The sequence below is a fragment of the Haliotis asinina genome, chromosome 7 (genome assembly GCF_037392515.1).
Source record: "Haliotis asinina isolate JCU_RB_2024 chromosome 7, JCU_Hal_asi_v2, whole genome shotgun sequence".
NCBI classification, from domain to species: domain Eukaryota; kingdom Metazoa; phylum Mollusca; class Gastropoda; order Lepetellida; family Haliotidae; genus Haliotis; species Haliotis asinina.
Window position 1 is genome coordinate 56424751 of NC_090286.1, and position 25551 is coordinate 56450301.

The following is a 25551-nucleotide window of genomic DNA, read 5'->3' on the forward strand; positions in this document are numbered from 1 at the left end:
TACTGAAAATAAAATAAAACAAAGTAAAATTTATGAGGTGATCAGTTAAGTAATAAGAATTGTTAATGCTTCACAGATGGGGACCTACAACGGGTGACTCTATGTGAGCATCTGAAATGTGATGGGTCGTCCATGCAGTTAATAGACGAGTTCCAGGTGAGATAGTGAGAATGTTTTGAAACATGGTTCTTTACATGAATTCATGCACATGCATGCATTCATTTCACCTTCCGATATTAGATTATATATTTTCTAAAAAATGTTGTTTACAGAGACTGTCTTCTCCTGACATTGAAAAAGCGAAATACGGATCACTGGGTTGCAACGACACGAAGAACAGATACAGAGACGTATTGCCATGTGCGATAACATACGGTCATCTCACTTAGTTTGTGGCTGAGCTGAGGATTGGTATCGCTTAGATTAGTATATCTGGTCCATCATTATGGTGCTTTGTGTTTTCATATCAAGTTTGTATTTACTTTATTTCTTAAAATAATACCTACCTGTTAATTAGTTATTTACAAAGAAATATATGCACTGACAAGCTGTAGTCGTACTGTACACTTGTAACTTCACAGCAGTTAAAGGCCAAACTCATATCTTTAGATTAGTGATTTTTGGGATCGCTCTGTTTTAATACATTTGCAGATGACTCAACGCGAGTGTCACTTGAGATTGCCGACAAGAGTGAAAGTGATTACATCAATGCCTCATTCATCGATGTAAGTATTCGTACCTCTTTATTCTTTTAATAAGCAGGAAATGAGTTTTCATTTAAAATTTGATAAATATATACTTTGGTCATATTAAGTTTACAATCGGCAAATAATTGACTTTCGTTGTTTTGTACCTGCTGGAGGGATACGATTCCATAAATATGCGCGAACTCATTTGTTTAGAAGTGTTTACTCCAGCTTCTTATCACACAACTGTATACGCTGGGAAATGCATTACTAAATTACTTTCAATGATGATTATTTCCGTGTGTACATAATGTTATTGCTATATTTCAGGGGTACAAAGAGCACATCCATTATGTGGCAGCCCAGGGTAGGTTCAAAGGGCCATAATCACACTGACCTGGCGATCAGTCCCCTTGATATACTGAATGGTATTAACTGATACTGTATACATACGATTATATAGATGCAAGACGATCTTCATACGTGCACACGGGTTGCCATATGCCAACAACAAAGTGAACCATTAGTTACCAAAACAAAACGGAAAACACAAATTTGCACGTTGTTTTTGAATTCTGTCTCTATATGTCAGGACCATCTGTAGAAGTGGTACCGGACTTTTGGAGGATGATATGGCAGCTGAAAACCACCAAGATTGTCATGCTAACTAACCTGGTTGAAGCAGGGAAGGTAACACATTTATGTCGAGCAATACGCAGTTACAGTATGCCAAAGTATCATCTTGTATTCCAAATACCAATACTTACCTGACATTCTCAAACTTAATGTACCAGGCGAGGAAGGAATACTACGCAGCATATATTTGAACTATTTTACACTTACTTAGGTGAAGTGTGAGATGTACTGGCCCTTCTGTAGTTCTGACTGCTCAACGTATGGCAAGGTGTACGTTCAGTGTCTTGAGGAAAAGGTGTATAGCAATTACACTCTCCGGAAACTAGCGGTTTGGAAGGTATGAGTATATTTCAGTAGCCAGGCTACATTCACGGGCAAGTGCATTCTCAAGTACTGAATTTACTATAATAATTGTTTTGCGACAACTAGTCAGACAACCGAAATTTCTTGCCGTATATAATTCAAGGTTTATGCACATGTATGCCTCTGTTTATGCAACCCGCCACGTGGTCATAGAAGGGTTATACTAAACGTGCTAAATATTTGAATAAATGTTTGAAGGGACATAAGGTTCTATGTGTTTTGATCAGCAGTCCTTTTCACGTTTCTTTCAGGGACACTCTCGCCATAGACTGATCCGCCAGTTTCATTTCACCGCCTGGCCTGACCACGGAGTTCCAGGGGAGACAACTTCAGTTCTAGATTTCCACAGGGTTGTCAAGGACACTAAAACAGATTCATCTGGGCCTTTGTTAATACACTGCAGGTATTATGTACATGCACCACATAAGGAAGTTAATGATAGTTTCAGTATCAGAATCTAGGCGTTTCAGTCTTCGTGTGCGAAAATACAGTTACAGCATGTTAATACATCATCGTGTATACTGAAAAATATAATTTCCGCCACTTAGTCTGATTACTTGATTTCTAGGAATGTGATGACAAACATTAAACGTTATGATATTCACCACTCAGTATATGTGTACATAAGATAATTCCTTCGGTAATAATGAACAGACCAAACACAATGAGGGGTGTATGATGGTATTGCAAACAATGAATATAATATGGCACAATGAAGAATTTAAATATCATATATTTAATCAATAAATTAACGAAAAATAATTTATTCGTATCTGTTATATTATTTATATGTCTTTAATTGTAAGTGGCTATTGAGATACCCCTACTACTATTCTGATATAATATTCTAGATCTATGACGCTTGCACAAAGTTTAACATCGTTTATCGGGATTGTCCAGGCCTGTGTTTTCAAACGTACTGACGATGCCCATGTGCTCTCAGTGAAACTGCATTTTCCGTTTTAAAGAATAATCCTAACTTCACTGATAACAATCTTTCAGCGCTGGCATTGGACGCACGGGGACCTTTATTGCCTTGGATTACCTACTTGACCAGGCCAAGGAAGAGGGCCATGTGTGTATCTACAACTGTGTACAAAACCTCCGCCAACAAAGGATGAAAATGGTTCAGACACAAGTGAGTTCATTTTCGGTTCAGTTTACCAGAGGTTCATGTACCATCATGCATATTTTATCATTTTATTTTTGTCAGCGATATCTTTCTAATAAGACATTTTGTTTACCAAACAAAGTGTTTTATTAGGCCGTAAACCCAAGTGAGCTAGCAATGTCCATTTGATCCGGAATTCAGTGAATATGAAAGTGAGACAGGATGGCAAGGACATGTTTGTTTCCGTTGTTACAGTTAATAGGCCGTTGTTACAATTAGTAGGCTACCAGTCTAAGTATACACATAAATCTATTATACAACAACATAGCAAATGTCCGCGCGTGTGGACGGGATTTAAAACACATCTATCAACGTTCGACTGCTATTGTACATGTAAAACACAACAAACTGAGTACATCAGTTTAATAAATATATAAATTATATTTCATGGACCGCATACGATAATCATAGAATTTACATTATGAAATGATAACCGGACATCAAGAAAATATTATATGGTAGAAACAGTAATTCACTGATGACGACTAAAATTAATGTTCTCTCATTCAGGAGCAGTATGCGTTCATTTACAAGACACTAATGAGTGCCCTGGAAATCAAAGGGAGTTCACAATGGTACCAAAAACCAATAACCGTCCTATGTGGGGACTGTTGGCGACAGAGAAAAGGCAATAGCAGGTATACATACGTGAAGTTCCAAATTACACACGACGATGCTGAAAATGACGCATGACTGTTGCTGACTAAGCACATGGTGGGAAACATGGTGGGCCAAGGTACCTTACATTAATGACACACTAAGCATCCATTTTGTCTTGATTGAATTGGAGCATGTTAATTATACAAATGTCCGACAGACCATCATCAGTACCACAGACCACTATCAGTACCTCTATTTTTATTCAGGTCTAACGCCAGCCTGGAGAAGAATGACCCCGAGTACCAGAACCTGTGGACCTGCCAGTCACACCGTAGGACCAGCTATCTGCCAGTAAGTCCGTCACCTCCTCTGGAAGAGTATGCCATCATCAGTGAAACCACACCGCCCCGCCTTCACAGATCGCTGAAGTCCTGTTCAATAGATGTTAAGATGGACACATGGATGGATACGTCGGTTTAACACTCCTGTCCTTCAACTCGACAGAGAGCGTACATCAGGGTAGGACATATTGTCGATTGGCGGTGGTATGGGGACGTTTTCATAGATTTCTGACAGTTTGGCTTGGCAACAGAAATGGGGACGATTCCTCTACATCACTTTGAAAATAGGGCAGGATATGACTAATTTCGGTTCCATTTGACCGAAGGCCAAACATGTTATGAAGATGTGTATATAGTAATTCTGTTGTTATACATTACTATCAATCGTTTTATGTAGGAAAAGAAAATGGACACAGAAATGTTTATTGGCAAAGCATTTGCGTGCTAAAAATGTACAGCATGTATGAAGAGGCATGGCTATTGATCTCTGACCATATGCGCTTTTCCGGCGTACAGTGGCGTTTAATGATTCCTTATGTATTAGATACTGTTGCCACGTATAAAGCAACAAACTTGTATTTTATGTAAGTGGTTGGTGATACTTATGAAATCGCGTCTGGATTTGACAACCCAGTGATGGGTATGGGCATCAGTCTTGGCAGTTGGGAGACGATGACTTGTGTTGACCATGTCAGCGAGCCTGACCACTCGATACCTCTTACAGCAAGCATAAGAAGATCAGTTCTAACCTTGCTCGTCAGGGTACAAAAGTTACAAAAGGTATTCCATGCATGTTTGTAACTATAAGTCATGACGTTTTGTTGAATGTGTAGATACCTTCCAATATAATTTGTGTAATGACCTCTAACAGTAATAAACATATTCTTTTGAAAAGAAACGATTTGTCTGTTAATCATACCAAGAAACCTTACATGTATGTATGTACATTGGGCTCATTGTCTCTCCAATATTGGAGGTTGACTCCTTTCCATGATTTTAAGTCAGGACGTGGAGAGTCGGGCGCCGAATCGCCGACATACAAAGTCAGCTGTCTGACTCACTTTTGTCTGTGTATCATCTGTCTGTCGTCTAAGGTCTGAGTGTCATCTGCTTGTCTATCTGTCTGGGTGTTGTCTGTTCGTCTGCCGTTTAAATCCTCTTTGTGTGTCGCCTGTTAGTCTCTTTGTCGTCTAAAGTCTGTCTGTCTGGGTTTCGTCTGTTTGTCTGAGTGTCGTCTGTCGTCTTTCTGTCGTCTACCGAGTGTGTGTCTGAGTGTCGTATTCCTGTCTGTCTGCTTGTCGTCTGACTGTCAATCTGTGTGACACAGACTGTAACAACCTAGACGTGAAGCGGGGTACACCATCCTTGAGGTCAACACAGTGTGTCGTCCACTGGGAGCACTAGCATGGCAACAACACTTTTCCCTCTCCGCTCTGTATACAAGGAAGTAGCGACTGGGGTTAATCAGTCATAGTTCACTGTGCTATCTCCCACTTCCGCATATCCGTCGTTTAGCGCACGTGGCAAAGACCTTCAGCAACAACACATTGAGGTCTGGGACACATTGACCCTATCGTATCAAATACAATATTATATAAAAAGAATTGGTTGTCCACTGGAATACGTAAGAGCAGAATGTTCTCTGAGTCAGAAATAATAAAGAATATTGTGCATTGATATATGTATGTGTAATAGATAGTATGACAAAAAGCTTTTGACGGTGTTTTAAATCATTACTACACATCTACGAAGACGTGTGACGACTCGTGCTTACAGGGAACAGGCAAGACAACACAATGCAACTTCTGTGATATACATAGGGAAGACAAGTCTTGAATTGGGAGTACTGCACGAACTTACAGAGATATTTAATTTAAGAGTATTTCATAACGCAGAAAGTCTACTTGTATAATTTCATGAATTATTTTAAACTATTTACTTCTGAAATGCAACTGGAACACAAAGTTTCATCAGCGAAAGTCCAAACAAACTTATTATTTATTTGCATAACACAAATCCCCCTAGTTTATCGTGGTGATTTTGACCAGGATCTAAAACGAAACATTTCCTGTTCATCGTATCTTTGGACATGCTCGTGACATACTTTCTAATTTCCGTAACGAAAAATAAAGGGTGAAAACATATCAATACAGTATATTTCAATCTACACTCTTGTGTTCAGGCAGTACGGTCATATACTCATCTCCCGTCTAACGAATTAAAGAATGCTTGGCAATTTGACATTCATGTCACGCGAGTACGTTAATTTTCTTTATAATGAACCATGTATGAGAATTGATACTGATCAAATATTATCTTCTAAGGGTAATGTGCACTACTTGGTCAATCATCTGAGATGCCGTGCGGAGTTCCATCTTTAACGTGATGCTAACACGCCAAGATGTAGCTGCAGTACTATTTATTTCTTGAACCAAACCCACTCACCACCCTCCACACTCAGCCCTCTTTCTGCTACAGAGGCAATGAAATGAGCATAAATAAATTCCCAGTCAGACACTGGGATATCAGTATGCCTTTCTCCCATCTAAACATACCTGCACCTTCACACACACAAACACTCCTTCACACACACACACACAGAGGGGATGGAGACACACAGAGAGAGAGAGACACAGACACACACACAGACACATACACAGACACAGAAACACACACATGCACTCACTCAAAGCGTCTCTCATTAAAACACAGCAAACGGATTTGCGGAAATAAATACTTCCTCGTGTGAGTAATTCTGTATCTGACCAAGGATCCCGAAGGAAGGGCATGTTTCTGTAGAAGGATGTGAGATTTAAATATGGACAAAAACAAGTTGTATTGAAGGTGAGCATGTTTGCCATAGCTATTGCGAGGTCGATATATTGTAGAAGACATCTGTTCAGAAGATGTCTGACAGACGAATACCAGAGCCTTCTGGTTAAATGTAACCCTGTAACACGTATATCTAATGCTCTGTAATTACAGCATCTGTGAAATGTGTCATCTCTCTCCAGCTGCACCATGTTTATATGAACTATATATTTCAAGTCGATGTACATCATATAGTGAAAATGGTAGTTGGTTTGATCTGTTCCAGTTCCTATCGTATCCGAGTTGGACGGACAGCAGGCTGTCAGCAGAGAGCGTCAACATGCTCGTAGTTATTATCATAACTTAGCAATGCGTGATACCGTGCAAACGACATACAGCCTTTCCGCCTATTAAGTGAGCTTCCATGTCTTTCTTATACACGGTGTCTGCGAGGTAATTACAGTGTATATTTTATTTTAACTGCCATTACTTACAACGTTGATAGTAAGTAATGCATAAAACATGTCACCTATTGAAACGTATTAGTCCAAGAATCTATATTATGTAGTAAACAAGCAGAGGGTATTTTTATAGTATATGTATGCATGTATGTATGTTTGAATGTGTGTTTCTGTCCGTCCGCCCGTCCGTCCATATGTATGTATGTATGTATGTATGTATGTATGTATGTATGTATGTATGTATGTATGTATGTATGTATGTATGTATGTATGTATGTATGTATGTATGTATGTATGTATGCTACCCATGCTTGCCATAAAAGGTGACTATGCTCGTCATAAGAGGCGACTAACGGGATCGGGTGGTCAGGCTCGCTGACCTGGTTGACACATGTCATCGGTTCCCAATTGCGCAGATCGATGCTCATGTTGTTGGTCACTTGATTGTCTGGTCCAGACTTGACTATTTACTGACCGCCGCCATACGGCTGGAATATTGCTGAGTAAAACTAAACTCACTCACTCACTCACGCACGCACTCACGCGCGCACATATACTACTCATCAAACGTTTAGACTCAAAGCACTCACTATATGCTATGTATATACGTAAGGTATGGTTACCTTATGTAGATGAATTGCTCGAATATCATGCATTAAATTTCTGAAAAGCAAGTGCAAATATAAGAACGGCCGTTTTGGTGTAAAAAGAATTTTCACTAAGTTTCATCATACATTGAACTGATGATACTAATACTTTCAACGTTACGAATTTGTTTTAGAGTGCAGCAGTCCATGTGTAAACAGTACCTTTAAACATTAAGGAATATATAGCAAAACAGAACAGTTACCTGAAGTAAGTGCCTATGTTCCCACTTCTGGGTGTAAACTTTTGATAGGTAGTATAGGACGGTAATACATGTCAAATATGAAACAAATAGACATGTCAGTGTTGATGCGTTGAAAACGGGATCCATTATACATCAGGCCATAAGTTACAGATAGTGATCTATTGTGGATTACCCAATACAATATGTCACCAAACGTCCCTATAATATAAACAGTAGTTGAACATATGTTCCACCTTCATATGACTATAATGTACGTTCATGTGAACACCCTTAACGTTTATGTTAGTGTCATCAGAAAGTGGCACCAACATGTTTTCATAGTCATATAATTCATATCAATATGAATCTTTCTTACCTTTTCTCCGTGAATACACATGCTGTCCATTTTGACAACACAGTAATGCGTATTTGCCTAGGATCAAAAAGAAAACCTAAGAAAATCCCCCGAAGAATTATACTGTCTGGTCAAATCCGTGATACTACCCGTTGCACAACTCTAAACTATATATCACCAACCATCACCATGTTACCAGCATGTCACTCAAAGAAATTACTATATACCACCAATGTGTTTACAGAGCCATGAACAGGAACTGCACATGTATCGAGTGTCAAGGGTTAACTTCCAGAGAATGCAGGGATCTTTGTGAATGTGAGTACATTAGCAATATAAATTGAATCTACGATCTACGATCATTTATTTAACTATTATCCTAGGTTAATACAATTTCTGACATTTCAATGCTCAGTTGGCAATGTGAAATTATGACGACTCGCAACCAGCAGATACGCAGAATCATGAAACCAGTTGCCATCCATATACCCATGTGGGGTACAGAGTGAACATCACAGAAATATAGTCCTTTAAATATGTTGCCATGTACATGTATAGTGTTGTATTCACATCATGTTAGTAAATGTATGTAAGGAAACGTTTAGGAAACATACATGAAAGAATTGTTACTTCTTATAAAATTCTTTAAACAAATTTAATTGTTTTGTAATGTTCGCTTTGTCTGATGATATTGATAAGCTGACTGTTAATGACAACTAACTTTGATTTACAGGCGAAGGAATATCAACATCGCAAACAGCAGGGATTGTGTTGCTGGCGTTGTTTGCCATTGGATGCATTTTATTAGTCGGGGTGTTTTTGTGGAGAAGGTAGGTCAGACAACTCTTTTAATCGGTTGTGAGTCAATTTTATGTTTGCCCGATTAAGCGCTTTCCCAGCTGTCTTATTTGAATCTCGACTAGACAATCTAGTGATTGACGTGAAGATGCGATGATATGCACCGATCCTGAACCGGTTAGTTGCCTATGGCCAGCATGGGTTGCTGAAGACCAGATCTAACACAGATCTTCACTGGTAGAATAGTGTTTTAAAACGTCCTTATATAATATATATTGTTAGGAGCGAGTGATATCCCAATCTATTAATCTACGTGCATAGGTACGGTGCTGTCAAAGAATATGCGTACAATAATATATCCCGGGTACACCTGGGTATGTCAGTCACAAGAAGGCAATTTGGGCATGGAAAAGGGACACAACTTTGTACAGACGTGCTGCACAGAACGACAACTCTCAGGAATCAAATATCACAACATTGTGCGATCCGTTCTCATTAAACACATTCAAGACAGCTGTCTCTTATTAACAAGTATGTGTGTACCAGATATAGTTCTCTGGTTCCATTCTTGGTGGTCATAAAAGTAACATGTTTATATTCTAAATATATTTTTTTCAGGAAAAGAAAGCGTTCAGAAATACAGATTAAGGTTGTTGAGTGCGAGATGAGACCTTTGAACAACAACACACACAAGCAATCTAGTCGAGGACGGGATTGTTCTGGAAAAGACTTCTCAACGGCAAATCCCATATATGTACCTTCGTGGCAAGGTGATACTGACAGTGATACAAAACATTACACAGCAAACACTTGCCATTTATGTCAAACTTTGTATGTGTACGAGTGTGTGTGTGTGTGTGCGTGCGTGCGTGCGTGCGTGTGTATGTATGTATGTGTGTACGTGCGTGTGTGTTTCACTTAAACCTCTAACATCATTAATATTTATCTATTGACTTTTCCGCAGGAAGACATTTAGGACAAGTGAGGTTGTGCGATGAGTTAGTGAATCAGGGCAACATGAGACACATGATGAATGAGTTTCAGGTGAGTATGTGGCCTTCAACTGTTGCACGTAGAAGTTAGTTGATAGCACTAATGTAACATAAGGACACCTTCATCCATAAAAATATCTTGTCTTTATGAGCTATATCGGTTTTACAGATTTGTTGCACCCATGCGAAGAATATCATTAATCCAAATGCTTTCTCTGATGATGTATTTGTTTTCCATCATCTTAGCAAAAGTAATACATAATTATTAGATCTGTACTTGTTTTAACAATTCAAAGAATAGAAATAACTCATTTTAAAGACTATATCGCGAAACAGAGGTGCATGTCCCTCCTGTAGACATAGTTTTTGACACTAGAACGTCTGAAACTTGATTTAACGTCTTCTTCAGATGCTTGCTCCCCCGGACTATGGCGAGACAAATTGTGGAGCTTCGGAGGAAAACAGAGTAAAAAACAGACACAAGAGCGTTCTTCCATGTAAGCAGACAGGGTATAACTGTGCTTTCCTCCTAAAGCGTGTTTCGTTCAGGTGTTACAAGAGCATTTGTTAAACCTCAGGACATTATGTTGAAATTAATGTATATTTTCTTGACTGAATGCTTTTCTGAAGATCCTTGCCAACTGTTTCAGATGATGGAAACAGAATATTGCTCAAGCCAGAAGAAAACAGCGATAGTGATTATATAAACGCGTCTTTCATAAATGTGAGTACATTGGGAGTTTTACGCTATACACTGCCCCACGGTGTACAAAGATAACTCAAACTTTCAAAAGTACAGCTTGTTCAACTTGACATGCGCTACTCTACCTATAGTGACCCGGGAGGTCAAATGGGACAAACGGCAGGTCGAGTTAACTTGGGTAAACAGGGGAGCAGAGAATGTTATTAATGTTGCGTTCGTGGGAAGCATGGATTATTACGAAACCCCAATGATTTCATGTTTTAACTGAACTGTTTATAAAGTCATATGCTATCATATTTTGGTTTACTAACTTTACAATGTACAGACGTCACTCACCAGTTACTTTCACAATCCGGTTAACCCTCGGTGTCACTCTCAGTTATCACTGGAAACACCAGTACTTGCTGCTTCTCCCAGAATCAGAAACATTAAACGATCTGAAGCTTAGCTTTTCGTCTAAAGGAGATTAGGATTTCTCGACACTGAGATGTCAAACGGCTACCAGTCTCTACTGTTGGGACCTGTTGACAAGCAAATGACAGTGGTGTACCCCTTCACAATAATAGACCAAATCAGTTGTGACACGGTCGTGCAATCCATTGCTACTCACTTGATCAGGTCAATCTGAGCAAGGTATATTAACAGTACTGTTTTTCCAAATGTACATTTAGATTTTTAGGGAACATTTCTTTCAACAATTTCATATTATTCCAAGTAGAAGTTCTGACAAAATATTGTACGTGTTCTCACAAATATACTTATTCTGACGTTTCAAAATGTGTGCCTAAAGCAATGTGAATGTGTACACTGTGTGTATATATACGTAAGTCATGCTAATATTTGTTTTATTTCCATGTGTGCTTCAAGGGATACAGGGACAATATACGATACATAGCAACACAAGGTAAACTCACAAAGCACCATTTTCGATTTGGATCAGGTGTATTCGAATAATAACTAAAGGATTATTGTTCGATGGCGTATAATGTAGTTTAATTAAGAATGAATTTGTCAGTTAATAGAACTATCCCCAAACTTTACATTGCCTATGTAAACATGTCACATGCTTGACAACACATGGTTTCCATTTGACAGGACCTTCATTTAAATCAGTTAACGACTTCTGGAGGCTGATCTGGCAGCAGAACGCCACAAAGATTGTGCTGCTTACAGAACTTGCAGAAACTGGGAAGGTATATACTTAATTCACCCTGTCTCGGATAAAAATACAAATTATTCTGAGAGAAACAAATAAATGAATAGCGCTGGGGACATAGAAAGGAACACTGCCATAAAGTGGTGTTCCCTTGTTTATTCTCCTTTATCAATGTGCTAATGACAAACGGAGAATCTCACTTGACATCAAATATACAATCACGGGCCGATTATGTTGTAATTGAGTCTTTCATCGAAGTGCGTGCGATGTATCATCTAATATCTTGTCACTTTGTAAACAGTTAAATCCGACGTATATATTGTGGCGGGTGCCACGGGTTTGGGCAGGTTACGCTCACCCCTGGTGTCATCACACTTTCATATTGGTTCTTAAACACATGCTCTGTCACTCTATCTCATGGTAACAATCCCTGGACTGTCTGTTCAAATCCGTTTTGTTTACAAGCAACATCATACATCTGTGACACACTGCTGAAACAAATATCTGTCACGATTTAGTCACAAATATACAGTCGATTCTGCTTTTGACAGATATTTCTTATCAATGTGGAAAGGGTTTCGTTGCTTGTAGTTACGCGATATTTATATTTGTTATTTGTATGTTGGTAGATCAAGTGTGCGAGGTACTGGCCAGTGTTTGGCTCCACATATCGGGCGTATGGCACGGTATGTGTGCAGTGTGTGGATGAGGCAGTGTTCCCGTCGTACACTGTCAGGAACTTCGCTGTGTGGCAGGTCAGTGAAACTGAAGCACTGTCCATCCGGATCATTACGCTGGTAACGACGTAATCCATGACCCGTGATTTCATAATCAAGTGTCTTTCATTGGAAACTGCCTCTTCCGGTCTCAATGTGTGCGTATTAACACAGATTCAGGATCAAGGCAAATTTGTCGCAGCTACTTGCACATGCGTGTTATAAAGTAGAACACCAAATGACCCCAATTTGCATATATATGGGAACGCCCTCCAGAACATTCCATTTGAAACAAGAGGGAAACGGGTTGTCTAGATATTGAAAAGTTCGTGCGAATCGTGTTTTGATTGTTATATCATACTACACGTTTAAACAGAAGCGGCATTGAGTTCACGCCATGGCCACGTGTATTGCAAGAGCTTAATCCCCGATCTACCTCATGTACCTGCAGCAACCTGCAGCAACCAACATTTCCTGCCCCGCCTACTTGTCACAAACGCGTTTACTGCGCAGGCTCATCTAACAAGAGTCAAGCAGTACTTGTGTAAAAAAGCGCTGTGCTCAGGTGCAATTTATCTGCCATTTTCTAGCATTGCTATTAACATCATAGAAACAGTAACTCAAATAGACATCAGGATGTTTAGTGTAAAACTGATGCGTAAGTGAGTAAGTTTCTATATTTACTGCAGTGAGTCTAAACTTTTGATGGGAAAGATATATCTTTGTGTTACCCAGGGTACATATTTCGGTTAAAAGAATACCCTTCCTATGACAAATGTTAAAGAAAGTGCATATGCTGTATTCATCCTCATCATAACTGAATGTTCCTTTAACGAAGAAATCACGCCTCCGGATTTTTGGTAAACACTGCAAAATCCGGAAGGGGAGGGAAATCGGGGACGTAGCCCCGAGGGATTTCCCGACCCCGATGGTTTTACATTGTCTACCAAAACCGAGGAGAAGTGTTTTGTCTAACATAAATACAATCAATGATGGATAATTACAATGTAGATGATCCTTAGATAAAACTAACAATAACTGAAGCGCACGTAAAATCAATTTACTGACCGTAACTATAGGTAGATAATTCACCCCCTCTTCTTTCGTTCTAGTGACCGTGTGGTAGAGTGTCTGCCTTCAAAAGGGAGAGTGCAGCTCCAGTCTTGCTAGCGAAAACAATCTTGAACGATAGTTTTCAATTGATTTGAATGTTGATGTTTATATAGAGTTAGGAAAAGCTGATTACAGAGAGTAAAACCTTTGAAGAGGTCTTACTAACGAAAAGTAAAACCTAAGAAGAGGTCTTTCTAGCGAAAAGTAAAACCTTTCCCTACAAAACTAAACCTCAAATTCTTGTGTTATTCTGGGAACACAAGAGATGGCCTGATATATAGTGAGAATGTTTATATATTTTTGAAGCAAGTTGCTGGGGTTCCTGTCACGTAAGTGTAAATATTTTTAATGAACGCACGACTTGTCTGTGATGACTGTGAAGTGATGACTGTTTTACCAGGGACACTCCGACACAAGGCAGGTTCTCCAGTTCCATTTTACCGCATGGGCTGACCACGATGTTCCCAGAGACACATCGCTACTGCTGGAGTTCCACAGGATTGTGAAGGACACAGGACCAAACTCCAACGGACCTTTAGTCGTTCAAAGCAGGTTCATATGCATACTTTTATAGCTGACATGTCTCAGTTCCAGATAATCCTCCGAATAATAAAGTGTACATATAACCAAAATATTGAATTGGTACTCTACCATTTTCACAGTAACCGCATGGTCAGATTACGCTGGTAATGACGGACAGATTAAGATGGTTACTGCATTCATTTAACAACATTTCAATTCTAAGTATGCTGTTTTCGGGAACCCTGTAACCATGTAACCCTGTAACAATAGGAGTTATATAGGTATTCATGACAAGTCAGAAACGTACTTAATTAATTAATACCGCTAATAGTAACAGAAAATGTGAAGACCGTGAGTGTCATAGATACAAATAATGATGAATCAGAGTGATGAGATGCTGAGAAGGTACGTCTTATGAAAAGTATTGTCGCTTCAGTTGTATATCGTATATAGTAACACGCAAGTCTTTTATCACACTGATTATTGTAACACAGTGCGCTTTTAATACTATTGATGAGGGTAACTGTTTGTTTGTTAAGCGCTGGCGCTGGGCGTTGTGGAACATTTCTGGCGTTTGATTATCTACTGGATCAGGCAAGATATGAAGGTCGAGCTTGTGTCTACAGCTGTGTACAAACTTTCCGTGCTCAAAGGATGATGATGGTTGAGACAGAAGTGAGTGTATATTGAGCGTATAGCGATGTCATACTACGTTGATATATATACAAATCAAACAGTGAAAACTTCTGATGAAAATAATATTTAATAATTCACCTCACTAGTGGCAGTTAACAATATGATTTCATATACTTGAAAGTAAAGTATTATTTATATTCCTGTGCATTACTGTATGACGTTTTGCATAACATATTCATATTGCATTCCGTATTCCGTATTAATGTGTTCTGTGTAACATATGCTCATCGTGTCTGCAGGAACAGTATTCCTTCATACACAACATACTGATTAGTGCCTTAGAAACCCAGGGAACCCTTCCTAGTTACTACGATCCTGTACTTGTGCAGTGTGAAAAATGCTGGCGTCTTGAGCATGAGAAACAGAGGTAACTCAACTGTTCAGTGTGTATGTTCGTCTACTGAGTCCTGAGTGTACATTATGGAGAATATCACAGCATTTATGATGCATGAAGCACCAGTATAACTGAGCGACCTTTAACGACACGTGCCCTTGAATTTTCTGGAATCAATAACATTTATTCGTGAATCTATAACATGTGTGGTAATGTGGTTTGTGGTTTGAGGTTCAAATGTGGTCCGCTTTGTTCACAGCTCGGATGACACTGATCAAGATCAAGGCACTGATTCTGACTATGAGCCAGTGGCGTTTGCTGTCTTTGAAGACGTCATGGCGTCCACCTTGCACCCCAGTGCCATAGTTTCGAGTGTATGACTGACTGTGAGATCTGTGTTGGTATCACGTCTCAGTATGTTATCATCCTGGAGGAGCAAGACAATTTCTGACATTTCCTCTATGTGCTGTCATCGGTTCACCAGGATATGGCAACGCTGACTCCGAATAACACGACGTATAACGTGTAATCCAGTCTCTACGTTTGACCGAATGAGATAAACAAAATGGTGGTAATCGTATGAATAGATCAATAAAATTCAGTGATGACACTTTCTTTAACTTCAATATCTGCCCCTTCAAACATTAGTTATGGTCATGCTATGTTTGCCCACGTGGCGATGCAGTTTTAAATAGAAATATTATCATTCATTCTACCTGTGCACCGCGTCATCATTAGGTGCAGATTATCGTCTCTTAGCCATGACATAACCCGACCGGTCATACAAGCAGTTACATATGTTTACTGATAGCTGACATGTCTAAATTCCAAATAATCTCCCGAATGCTAACATATACATATTACTAAAATATTAAAATGATAATAATACTTTTCTCACAGTAGATGCATCGTTAGTGGACTGACAGATTTAGAATTCCTGCTTTGTCGGAAGAAAATGGTCGCTGCAGAATTAATACCATTTCGCTTCGAAGTATGATGGCCTCGGGCACCTGAAATTATTCGTGGATTGTATTCCGATTATGATCTATGTATTTGTCAGTCCAATGCATGCTTCCCTTCTCGATCAAGTTCATACTTCACTCATGTCTATACGGCATGGCCACCCTTAATGGAAGAAAAACAGTGGTCGTCCTTCCTCACCAATGATACGCCTTGAAGAAGTACTTCGTCTTTCTATATATTTGTTGAAGGTTATTTGCATTACAATAATGATGGAGTGTATAAATAAAACACGTATGAACAAAATAATTGTAGTTTGTTTATTCAGGAAATGAGTCAGTCCACGAATGGATTGAGAACATGTTTAGAGACATTTTTCTATGTGAATCAGCAGTAATTACACCCCCTTTCAGCTTACGAATTCCACAATGCTTTAAAGGCGATTGGGAGCGAGTTGGGCTACACGGTGATTTGACAGTTACCCAAATGCTTATTAATAATATGAGTTGTGTTTGTGTAAATTCAAATGTGAACATACACAATCACACCAGAATTATCTTTGACCTTGAATTTTCTATCGTATCATCAGACTCCGTTTCCCATGTAAAGGCTGTATCTGAATTCGATTAACTTTTACCATTATGCATCTTGTGAAGATTTACATCCTCGACAATTTTATCGGGAAAACCCAAATAAAACTTCGACGATACTGCCATTGGTTAAGAAAAACCTAGGAAAAATTAAACTCTTAGTATTTGTGTTTATTGTGAGTTTGTATTTCCGCTTGTAATGCAACTACTAATACTGGGAATAGGCAAGGCGGAAAATTAGTGTTTCTCTTTCACACACCCCCCCCCCCCCCCCCCCCCACCACCACCACCACCAATGAAATGAATATTCATGAACTACCATGCGACGCTGCGTTCTTCCTGGATGTTCATTTTCACAGGTCAGACCGACCTGCAAGGTAACATGCAATATGTTGTATGGAAACAGATTATAAAATGTAAGTATATGACAATATTACGATACATATGACATGGATTATACAGTTGTTACAACAACTGCTGGCAAATTTAAGGACATACGTTTTTCTGCGGTAAATTAAGGTACGAAGTTAATATTGACGTCAACGCTTGTCGGGGTTTGATGACATTCAAACAACCAGGTCCCTGAGAATGACCACGAGTCTTACGACCGACACAATGCCGCATCTCCACGTGGGAGGTCACGCAAATACCACAGAACCATATGATGGCACGGAAATTCAGCCCGAGGCAGTCACAATCTCCCCACCTTATGCTCGCATTGCATTTAAGAAATTTACAACAGCAAAGAGTACCAGGCATATGCTGATACATATAATAGGTCACAAAGATAATGTTCCTGATCAGTAGGTTGTAGCAGTGATATGTATTTCATTAACTTAAAAGTCCAACTCCTAACTGGATGTAACATCAGGGAACTTGGACATTCGATCGAGTGTACAGGAGAGATGTTATACATAATATGCGCTAGAGATGACAAAACGGAATGGGTGATAAACTTCTTTATTTTCACAATGACGATGTAAAGGTTCTTTTGTATTTTATGAATCATCTATTTGAAAGAATCTATAAACGTCGCCATTGTAAAAATAAAGAAGTTGATCATCTATAATATTCTCTCTACACCACCAACTTCTAGCTTGAAAATGCCACTCAAACAAATAATATGAAAGAGCAGTGGGCATTATGTGTCCATTTGAATGACGAAGCTGCTTCCGATCACATATGCAGCTATTTCACTGCATGCATTTATAACTTTAATTATAGGGAAATCATGGCTGGTATTGTTTAAAATTAGGCGGCCACCAGCAACACAATTCTAACTGGAAGGTGAAACCAGCTTGTTGTATGCCGGAGTATGAAACTGACATCAAGGATAAAATATTGTTGTATTGTAATTTTTAACTCATTCAGATTGATATTTCTTATGGGATATTGCAAGACGAGTGATTAAATACTGTGACTTCGTCTGCGTCAGTTTTGGCGCAGAAGACATGCACAACGTAAGTAAGTATTCGTTATTTTGCAAAACATATTGACATGTTGATATATCAAGTTGAAATCAGCTATTTTTCAAATTCAACAGTAAATTTATGGCGGTATGTACCGGTTGTCGTATCAATAGTCTTCTGTCAGACTGACTGAATACTCTTCAACATAATTGTAGCAGTTGAATGACAAGTCGAAACATGTTTTCATATTATAGCAGTAATCCATTGTAAATGTTATATTCGGATTATATATGAAAAGACTATGTCATATATCAGCATTAATCTTCATAGGAGTGTCACGAAAACTGACGTTTTCGTTTTGACGAACTCAATATTATCCTATTGTAAATCTCGCTACTGAAACGTGGACAGACATTTGACAAAGAACCATTCTAAAAATTGAGCCAGCCATCAGTCTAGAAGCAAATGCTATTAGCCTCCCGGAAGTTAATATTTCCGCGTCTGAATAATAGATGTGCTCGCGGTCGGTCGCCGGTGGTGACAAACTGCCATGTTATGCTGTACACGGTGCCAAACCTGATACAGAATTTAAACTTAAATACAGTGTATTCCAAATTCATCGATAGAAAGGTAAGACTGACGCTTGATAAATGAACGGTAAAATGTAATGGGTAGTATTTTCCTTTTTTACGATTTATACATAAATTCACACACGCAGACTGTCAATGTATTGTTTTAAGGGAGAAAATATAAGTCAGTGGGCTGGTTTGACGTACAGTGACATTAACATATTACTAGTATACATTTTCGGTTCCAGTATGGATGGCATGATGGATATTGACTTCATGGTAACCATTGTATTCACAACGTCAAATTGCTATCCCCGTGAAGACTGATTGTGTGTATACCCTTTTTTGAAGTAATGCCAGTTTACATTTGTAAGCATACGCCTTGATAATACATGACTTTATTCGATGTATGTGTGTGAGTTCGTGCGCGCGTGCGCGTATGTGTGAATTTCATATGTTCAATGATATTAAACCGTGGCTGTTCTTATAGATGAGGTCCACGACACAAAGAGATGTCCTCATAACGCACGAATAACAACGACATGGGTTCTCTTGTGCTTCTCATCGGTCTCTTAGGGCTTATCATACATGGTAAATAACTGGACCCTCTTGATAATCCCTAATTTAACGAGTAGCAATACTTGGAGAAAATGTCAGTTTGCATTTGCTATACACTTCCATATGTCTAGGGGGCGGTGGGGTGGCCTACTGTTTGAAGTGTTCGCTTGTCGATTCCCAAGAACATGCGAAGCCTATTAATGGTTTCCTCACCCTGCCATTGTTGGAATATTGCTTAAATAAGTGTAAAACCCAACTCACTCTTATGTCTGTCTTATGAGAAAGTACGTGAACAATATACAGCATTACATAAAAGACGGGTGAAGTGGCATGGGTAGTTCATGTCCCTGGAACAAATACACCCGGCATTTATTTATCATTTGTTATATTGCGTTGAGTTGACAATGACAGTGACGACAGAATAGTGTGTCTGACTTCTATTGCTATCTACCTCATTGTTTTCAGTTTTCTCAAGTACACCTTGCACCAACTGTGACGGTAACAACGTGACCTGTGACGGTGTGTGTCCACCTCGTTGTGTCAATGTGACATCATCTGGAGAGTGTCTTCAGTGTCGGGACTCTAGGTTCTATGGTAAACAGTGTCAACATGACTGTCCAGACACATGTCTCAACTCTCATTGTCAGATGAACAACACCCGTGTTGTGTGTACAGAGGGATGTGTGGACGGCAAGAAGGGAGATAACTGTGGAGTGAACTGTCCTACAGCCTGTACACATTGTGAACGTTATGGTGATGGCTGTACAGGACAGTGTAAGAATCTCCAGTATTATGGGCCACACTGTAGAACACCTTGTCCCTCCAACTGTACAGGTGGATGTAATAGGGTCACAGGTGAGTGTGTACTCCCCTGTGGTAGCTGTGAGCCGGGTTACACAGGGGACAAGTGTGATGTTACCTGTCCCCCCAACTGTAGAGGTGGATGTGATAAAGCAGCATCTGAGTGCGTCAGCTGCTTGTCGGGCTACAGAGGGAAGAACTGTAATGGCACCTGTCTCCTGAACTGTAGTGATCGATGTGACAAGGAGACAGGACAGTGCAAAATATGTAACCCCGGGAACCATGGCAAGTACTGCAATGCTTCTTGTCCTGATGCTTGTAGGGAAGAATGTACTGAAGATGGCGATTGCCCAACGAAAGTTCTAACCTTGTTTTTCTTTAGTCTTAAAATGAATCCTACACGGATATCAAATGATAAGGTAGTTTTTGCTGTGTTTGTGTAGAATAGACGTGTTTGGGTAGAATTACGGGAGATCGTGGCGGACTATTTTCTGTGTGTCACTATAGTTACTTATGGCTATGTATGATGAATTAAAGACTTACATCAAAGAAAGGAAGAACAAGAAATATAACAAGGTGTGAATACAGATACCCTTTTGGGGTACCCTTTCCCGGATCAGAGTAGGCCCCCGCGAACCGGGGATTGTTTGTGTGGATATGGATCTTTTGTTGATAAAATCATCAACATGGTCAGAGAGTACGTTCAGTATCTCCAGCTTCCACTAATGGTAGGGACGGGTGTGATGAAGACACGTGGAGTGAGCCAATTGTTCATTGAAAATCATAGTCCTGTGATACTGTTCAACAAATGATAGATGTAGACATGATGAAGAAACAGGGTAGAAAATAAGTGATGTAAAACGGCAAACAGATAAACCTATCCTAGTCATCCTGTTACCCTGCAAGATGGGATATACCTGTAACTGTGTAATTAACTGTCCTCCGCGATATGGCGATATGGTTAGCAGAACTCACAGTTGTGTTATGGAAGAACTGTGATGATTCCTGTCGCAACAACTAGTTTGATAACGCGCGGAAGTTTGAGGGTTATCATAGACTAACCGAAGTGTGAAGTGGAAAAAGTAGGGATCGCTCTATGTTATTTGAACTTGTTTCCGGCAAATGATGAATTGAGTGAAGCACTGCTTAACACATACACACACGCCTACTCTAACACAAACAGGCTAGTACAAGTCATAGAATTATGCATTCTGGTCAGAATAAATAAATGGAGATGTGGTTAAGTGAGATTTGGATCTATATAGGGTGTTACAAAAATATCTTCCTACCCAGTTTCACTAATAGAGATTTGGTTCGCAACTGACACTGTATGGAACAAGACTGTTGACCTGAGGATGTCGAGTCAAAGTCAACGTAAATAATGATAAATTTGCATGTCATTAATTTCAGGACCTAGAGACGTTCTCATTGCGGCTGTAGCATCTGCACTTGTTGTGACAGTTTTGCTCATCATTCTGTCGTCAGTGCTTGTATACAAAAGGTGGGTTAAGAGTTTAATTAGACACCACTACTTCACATCGGATCGTTAGTGTATAATCGTGTCGTTACTTCCACACCATGCATCATCTGTTCTATTTTTAATAGAAAAAGAAGACAGAAGCGACGACAGCATTTTCCGATAAGAATATTCCCAGGCACGTCAAATCCAACCTATACTTCTCATGCTGGTGAGAGCTTCTAATTATACACCTCTGTATATGTGATTATTAATAATAAACTATTAGTCCCACAGGATTGTAATAGCTTCCCATAAATAAGTAACTAAGCCTGAAAGATAGATATTAGTATTATTTGTCTTGCATTTTTCTTAAAATATACAAAATAGATGTTTCCTAATGTCACCAGATTCGATGTTACGAGTGGACGTATGTGAGGAGCTTTGTGGAGACGAGTGGATGAATCACATGATAGATGAGTTCAAAGTGAGTACACTTCAAAACGTAAATGTCAGAGAATCGCATATCGACTTTCGATGATCTGATGACGAAATTGATCTCACTGTCCGTAAAAGATAAAATCAATTTTTCAGTACATATACTTGCAATAAGTTGTAATTACAGGTTGTTCAGCTTGAACTGAGCTATTCTACATATGCATGACCAGGGAGGTCAAACGGCACAAACGACTGGTTGAGTTAACTTCATTAAATAGGGGAGCTCGCTGCCTAAAAGCCAGAATAGGGAACATTCAACCCTCTCAAGCTAAAGTTAGCACATTGCGCACGATCTTTCTACACTGACTTGTCAAACGCCGACCTTGTCTCGGCTGTTCAGAGATACTAGCAATCGCCTGACAAATGCCCACCCCTTCACAATAATAGACCCCACCAGTTGTGACACGGTCACGCAATGCATGTAGTGTTCACTTGATCAGGTCAAGCTGAACAAAATGTAGAAATGGAATGACGGTCGTTTTGACAGTGCAAGTGTTACACCGACTGTTAGCATAGTATGATTCTAAAATGATATTTCGTCACTTTTAATCTCAGTCGAAACTGTTTCTAATTACTCTGATAATGTAATGACCTCAACAATATTGACACAATTCATTATGTGCCGTAGAGAAGCAGGTGAGAGAGCAAATTTCATGATCTAATATGCTACTGTTATTCAACCTCCCGTTTCAGAAACTGCCTACTCCAGATATCAAATCAACCTACTGTGCCTCCTTGGAAGAGAACATCGAGAAGAACCGATACAAAGATGTACTTCCGTGTATGTTATTGTAATAATAGGGGTATTGTTTTTAAACGTTTAGAGCTTAAAAGGGGACGGTTATCTTCCGTCATCGATTATCTTAGTACGTAATCATTGCATGCATGCATGCATGCATGTATGCATGCATGCATGCATGTATGTATGTATGTATGTATGTATGTATGTATGTATGTATGTATGTATGTGTGTGTGTGTGTGTGTGTGTGTGTGTGTGTGTGTGTGAGAGAGTGTGTGTGTGTGTTTTTGTTTGTTTGTGTATGTGTGTTTGTGTTTGTGTTTGTATGTGTGCTTGTCTCAGTGCGTGTGTATGTGTGTTTAAATCCCTACATCATTCATATTACATATTTCTGCTAGTTTCTGTTCTTTCCTTACGTTGCACTTGGTGTTCACAGTTGACGCCACAAGAGTGCCCCTGGAGATAGAGGAGGAAGACGACGGCGACTACATCAACGCCTCCTACATAGATGTAAGTAGATATAGCTCCCCAAAACAAATTATTTGCAAACATCTAAAGGTTAATACAATCCGTCGTCAGTGTTTGTAACTAGTTCCATGCATACGCGTTTCTGGCAAGTATTTTCTATACAGGCATTTCAATATGTCGCAGGCTAATTAGAACGTTTATATTTACAGGGATACAGGCAAGGAACACGTTATGTAGCAGCTCAAGGTAAAACATGTTTATATACGTCATAGTGAATGTCAATTTGTATTCTAAGCAAATGATATAAATAATATTTGCTTTCTTGTTTCCCGACTTCAGTTGCCCAATATACTATGTTCTATCAGATGATGTACTTTAAGAGCATGCTGTGAGGTTCGACAGAAAGTCTGTATGGTAACTTCATATGTATGCGAATGAACGTTAACAATTTGTTACAGGTCCTTCGGAACAAACAGTTGACGACTTTTGGAGGATGGTGTGGAAACTGAACAGCACCAAGATTGTCATGGTTACTAATCTCGTGGAGGCGGGGAAGGTGAGAGCACAAATATCAGATACCTATGTTGTGTTTAACAGGATTGAATAAGATGGTTGGGCTTCAATGACAATAAGTAATGAAAGATGTGGGTTTAAATGGGGCATTGTGAGCGAGCTGGCTAAGGCGTGAGGCTAGTGATCCAGTGAGGTTGAGGTGTCGGGATCGAGCCCACCTGTGACCGGGTGTAAAGATCTTGGAGTCAACTTTGTGTGCTGACTTTTTCAGTGTTGTCACAACCCCTAGTGTACAGTACACAACCCTGTGAACTTAAAAGAACCCATGAATCGCTATATGTCCAGATGGTGGCTACATGAATCCGTCCAAACACCTAGTTGCGGGTACAGCAACGTGCAACAGCAGCCTCAATAAACTCGTTGCGCCAAGTGGCAGCAAGAATTGTATGATCCCCAGGAGTTGAGATTGAACTACGATGTGCTGTTGAAATTGACATCCAGTGATCGAGGGAAAAGTACCAGCGCATTGAGCATGCACTAGTGCGTGGATATGTGCGCAATATAAATATCCTTTATCCTATCCTATCCTAAGTAAAATTAGTAGATTGCATATTCAAACTCACTGCTCTTCTGTGTGTCTATCCTATCACTTGCAGGTGAAGTGCGAGAGATACTGGCCGTTAAGCAGCGTTGAGGCAACGACGTATGGCAGAATGAATGTTCAGTGTGTAGAGGAGAAGGTGTACGAGACTTACACCCTCCGCACACTGGCCATCTGGAAGGTAGGTCACTCGCACTCTTTGCTCCGTATCCATATAAAACGTAGGCTTTCTTCTCGCTCACCTCCTTTGCACCTGGAAAATACGTGACATATACCTTTCGATCTTGCTAGAATTTCAATACACTTAAGCTGATCCACAGTTTACATCACTGCAGGAAGGTACAGAGACACGAGTGGTCAATCAGTTCCACTTCACCAAATGGCCTGACCACGGAGTTCCGGAGGACAGCACTTCACTGTTAAACTTCTACAAAGCTGTGAAGGACACAGGACCTGATGTGACAGGACCATTAGTTATACACTGCAGGTAACGAATCAACTCGCATCAAACACTGCAAAATAGAGAAGGTGTGATGAACAATAGTTTTCACGCTATCTGGAACTTAGTTCCGAAATCAGTAATGCTGTAATGAAACCCCGGTGAAGCATTTCATCCATTTTAAACATTGAAGTTATTTCACCTTTTTAAAATAAAATATATCAATATTTATGCCCTAACAGCGCTGGCGTTGGACGTACTGGGACATTCATAGCACTGGACTACCTACTGGACCAAGCTCGGAACGAGGGTCGAGTCTGTGTCTTCAACTGTGTGCAGCACTTTCGTATGAAGAGGATGAAAATGGTTCAGACTAAAGTAAATTACATTTACCCTTATCGTGTGTGCATGTGTTGCATTGATAGAACTTTAAATTGCTAAACTAAGTGATAGCACACATTTGAAAAGTTCAGTAAAATTACAGGCTGGTGTTTATAACTCACATAACTAAACTAAATCACCGTTGTTTTGTTACAGGAGCAGTACATCTTGATATACACTATTCTGAACTCGGCGTTACGGTCTCTAGAGATCATTCCTCGTGCCAAGAAGCCGGTTCGAGTACAGTGTGAATCATGCTGGTCCAAGTTCAATGGCGAGAACAGG

The 25551-nt window shown here is 39.6% G+C and overlaps 2 protein-coding genes across 9 annotated transcripts in view; both read left to right on the forward strand.

The window, feature by feature from the left end:
• Nucleotides 1-25551, forward strand: part of LOC137290270 (receptor-type tyrosine-protein phosphatase kappa-like) — a 32891-nt gene that overhangs the window by 4272 nt on the left and 3068 nt on the right. For 3 of the 6 annotated variants that reach the window (XM_067821058.1, XM_067821059.1, XM_067821063.1), the window contains 10 exons: nt 77-156; nt 273-360; nt 652-725; nt 1017-1053; nt 1279-1376; nt 1534-1659; nt 1937-2088; nt 2688-2823; nt 3367-3494; nt 3723-4695. In XM_067821058.1, coding sequence (XP_067677159.1) covers nt 77-156; nt 273-360; nt 652-725; nt 1017-1053; nt 1279-1376; nt 1534-1659; nt 1937-2088; nt 2688-2823; nt 3367-3494; nt 3723-3936 — 1133 coding nt within the window. In that variant the 3' untranslated portion in view covers nt 3937-4695. Of the gene's footprint in view, nt 1-76; nt 157-272; nt 361-651; nt 726-1016; nt 1054-1278; nt 1377-1533; nt 1660-1936; nt 2089-2687; nt 2824-3366; nt 3495-3722; nt 4696-17182; nt 17250-18745; nt 18873-19301; nt 19403-19834; nt 20456-21580; nt 21672-21775; nt 21859-22036; nt 22114-22817; nt 22906-23300; nt 23375-23541; nt 23579-23790; nt 23889-24501; nt 24628-24781; nt 24934-25127; nt 25264-25422; nt 25551 lie in introns of those variants that run through there. The other 3 variants (XM_067821062.1, XM_067821061.1, XM_067821060.1) reach the window with 3 other exon arrangements.
• Nucleotides 6549-16549, forward strand: LOC137290276 (receptor-type tyrosine-protein phosphatase alpha-like). 3 transcript variants are annotated; one of them, XM_067821073.1, is made up of 15 exons: nt 6549-6641; nt 6895-7061; nt 8498-8571; nt 8987-9083; nt 9670-9821; nt 10016-10095; nt 10453-10540; nt 10694-10767; nt 11614-11650; nt 11842-11939; nt 12532-12657; nt 14132-14283; nt 14793-14928; nt 15189-15316; nt 15543-16549. In XM_067821073.1, the coding sequence occupies exons 2-15, from the start codon at nt 7033-7035 to the stop codon at nt 15661-15663; spliced, it is 1392 nt and encodes a 463-aa protein (XP_067677174.1). In that variant the 5' UTR covers nt 6549-6641; nt 6895-7032; the 3' UTR covers nt 15664-16549. The 3 variants fall into 3 exon arrangements, with proteins under 3 accessions (XP_067677174.1, XP_067677175.1, XP_067677177.1); XM_067821074.1 differs by having other exon boundaries at nt 6895-7022; XM_067821076.1 differs by lacking the exon at nt 15189-15316 and having other exon boundaries at nt 6564-6641; nt 6895-7022; nt 15543-15609.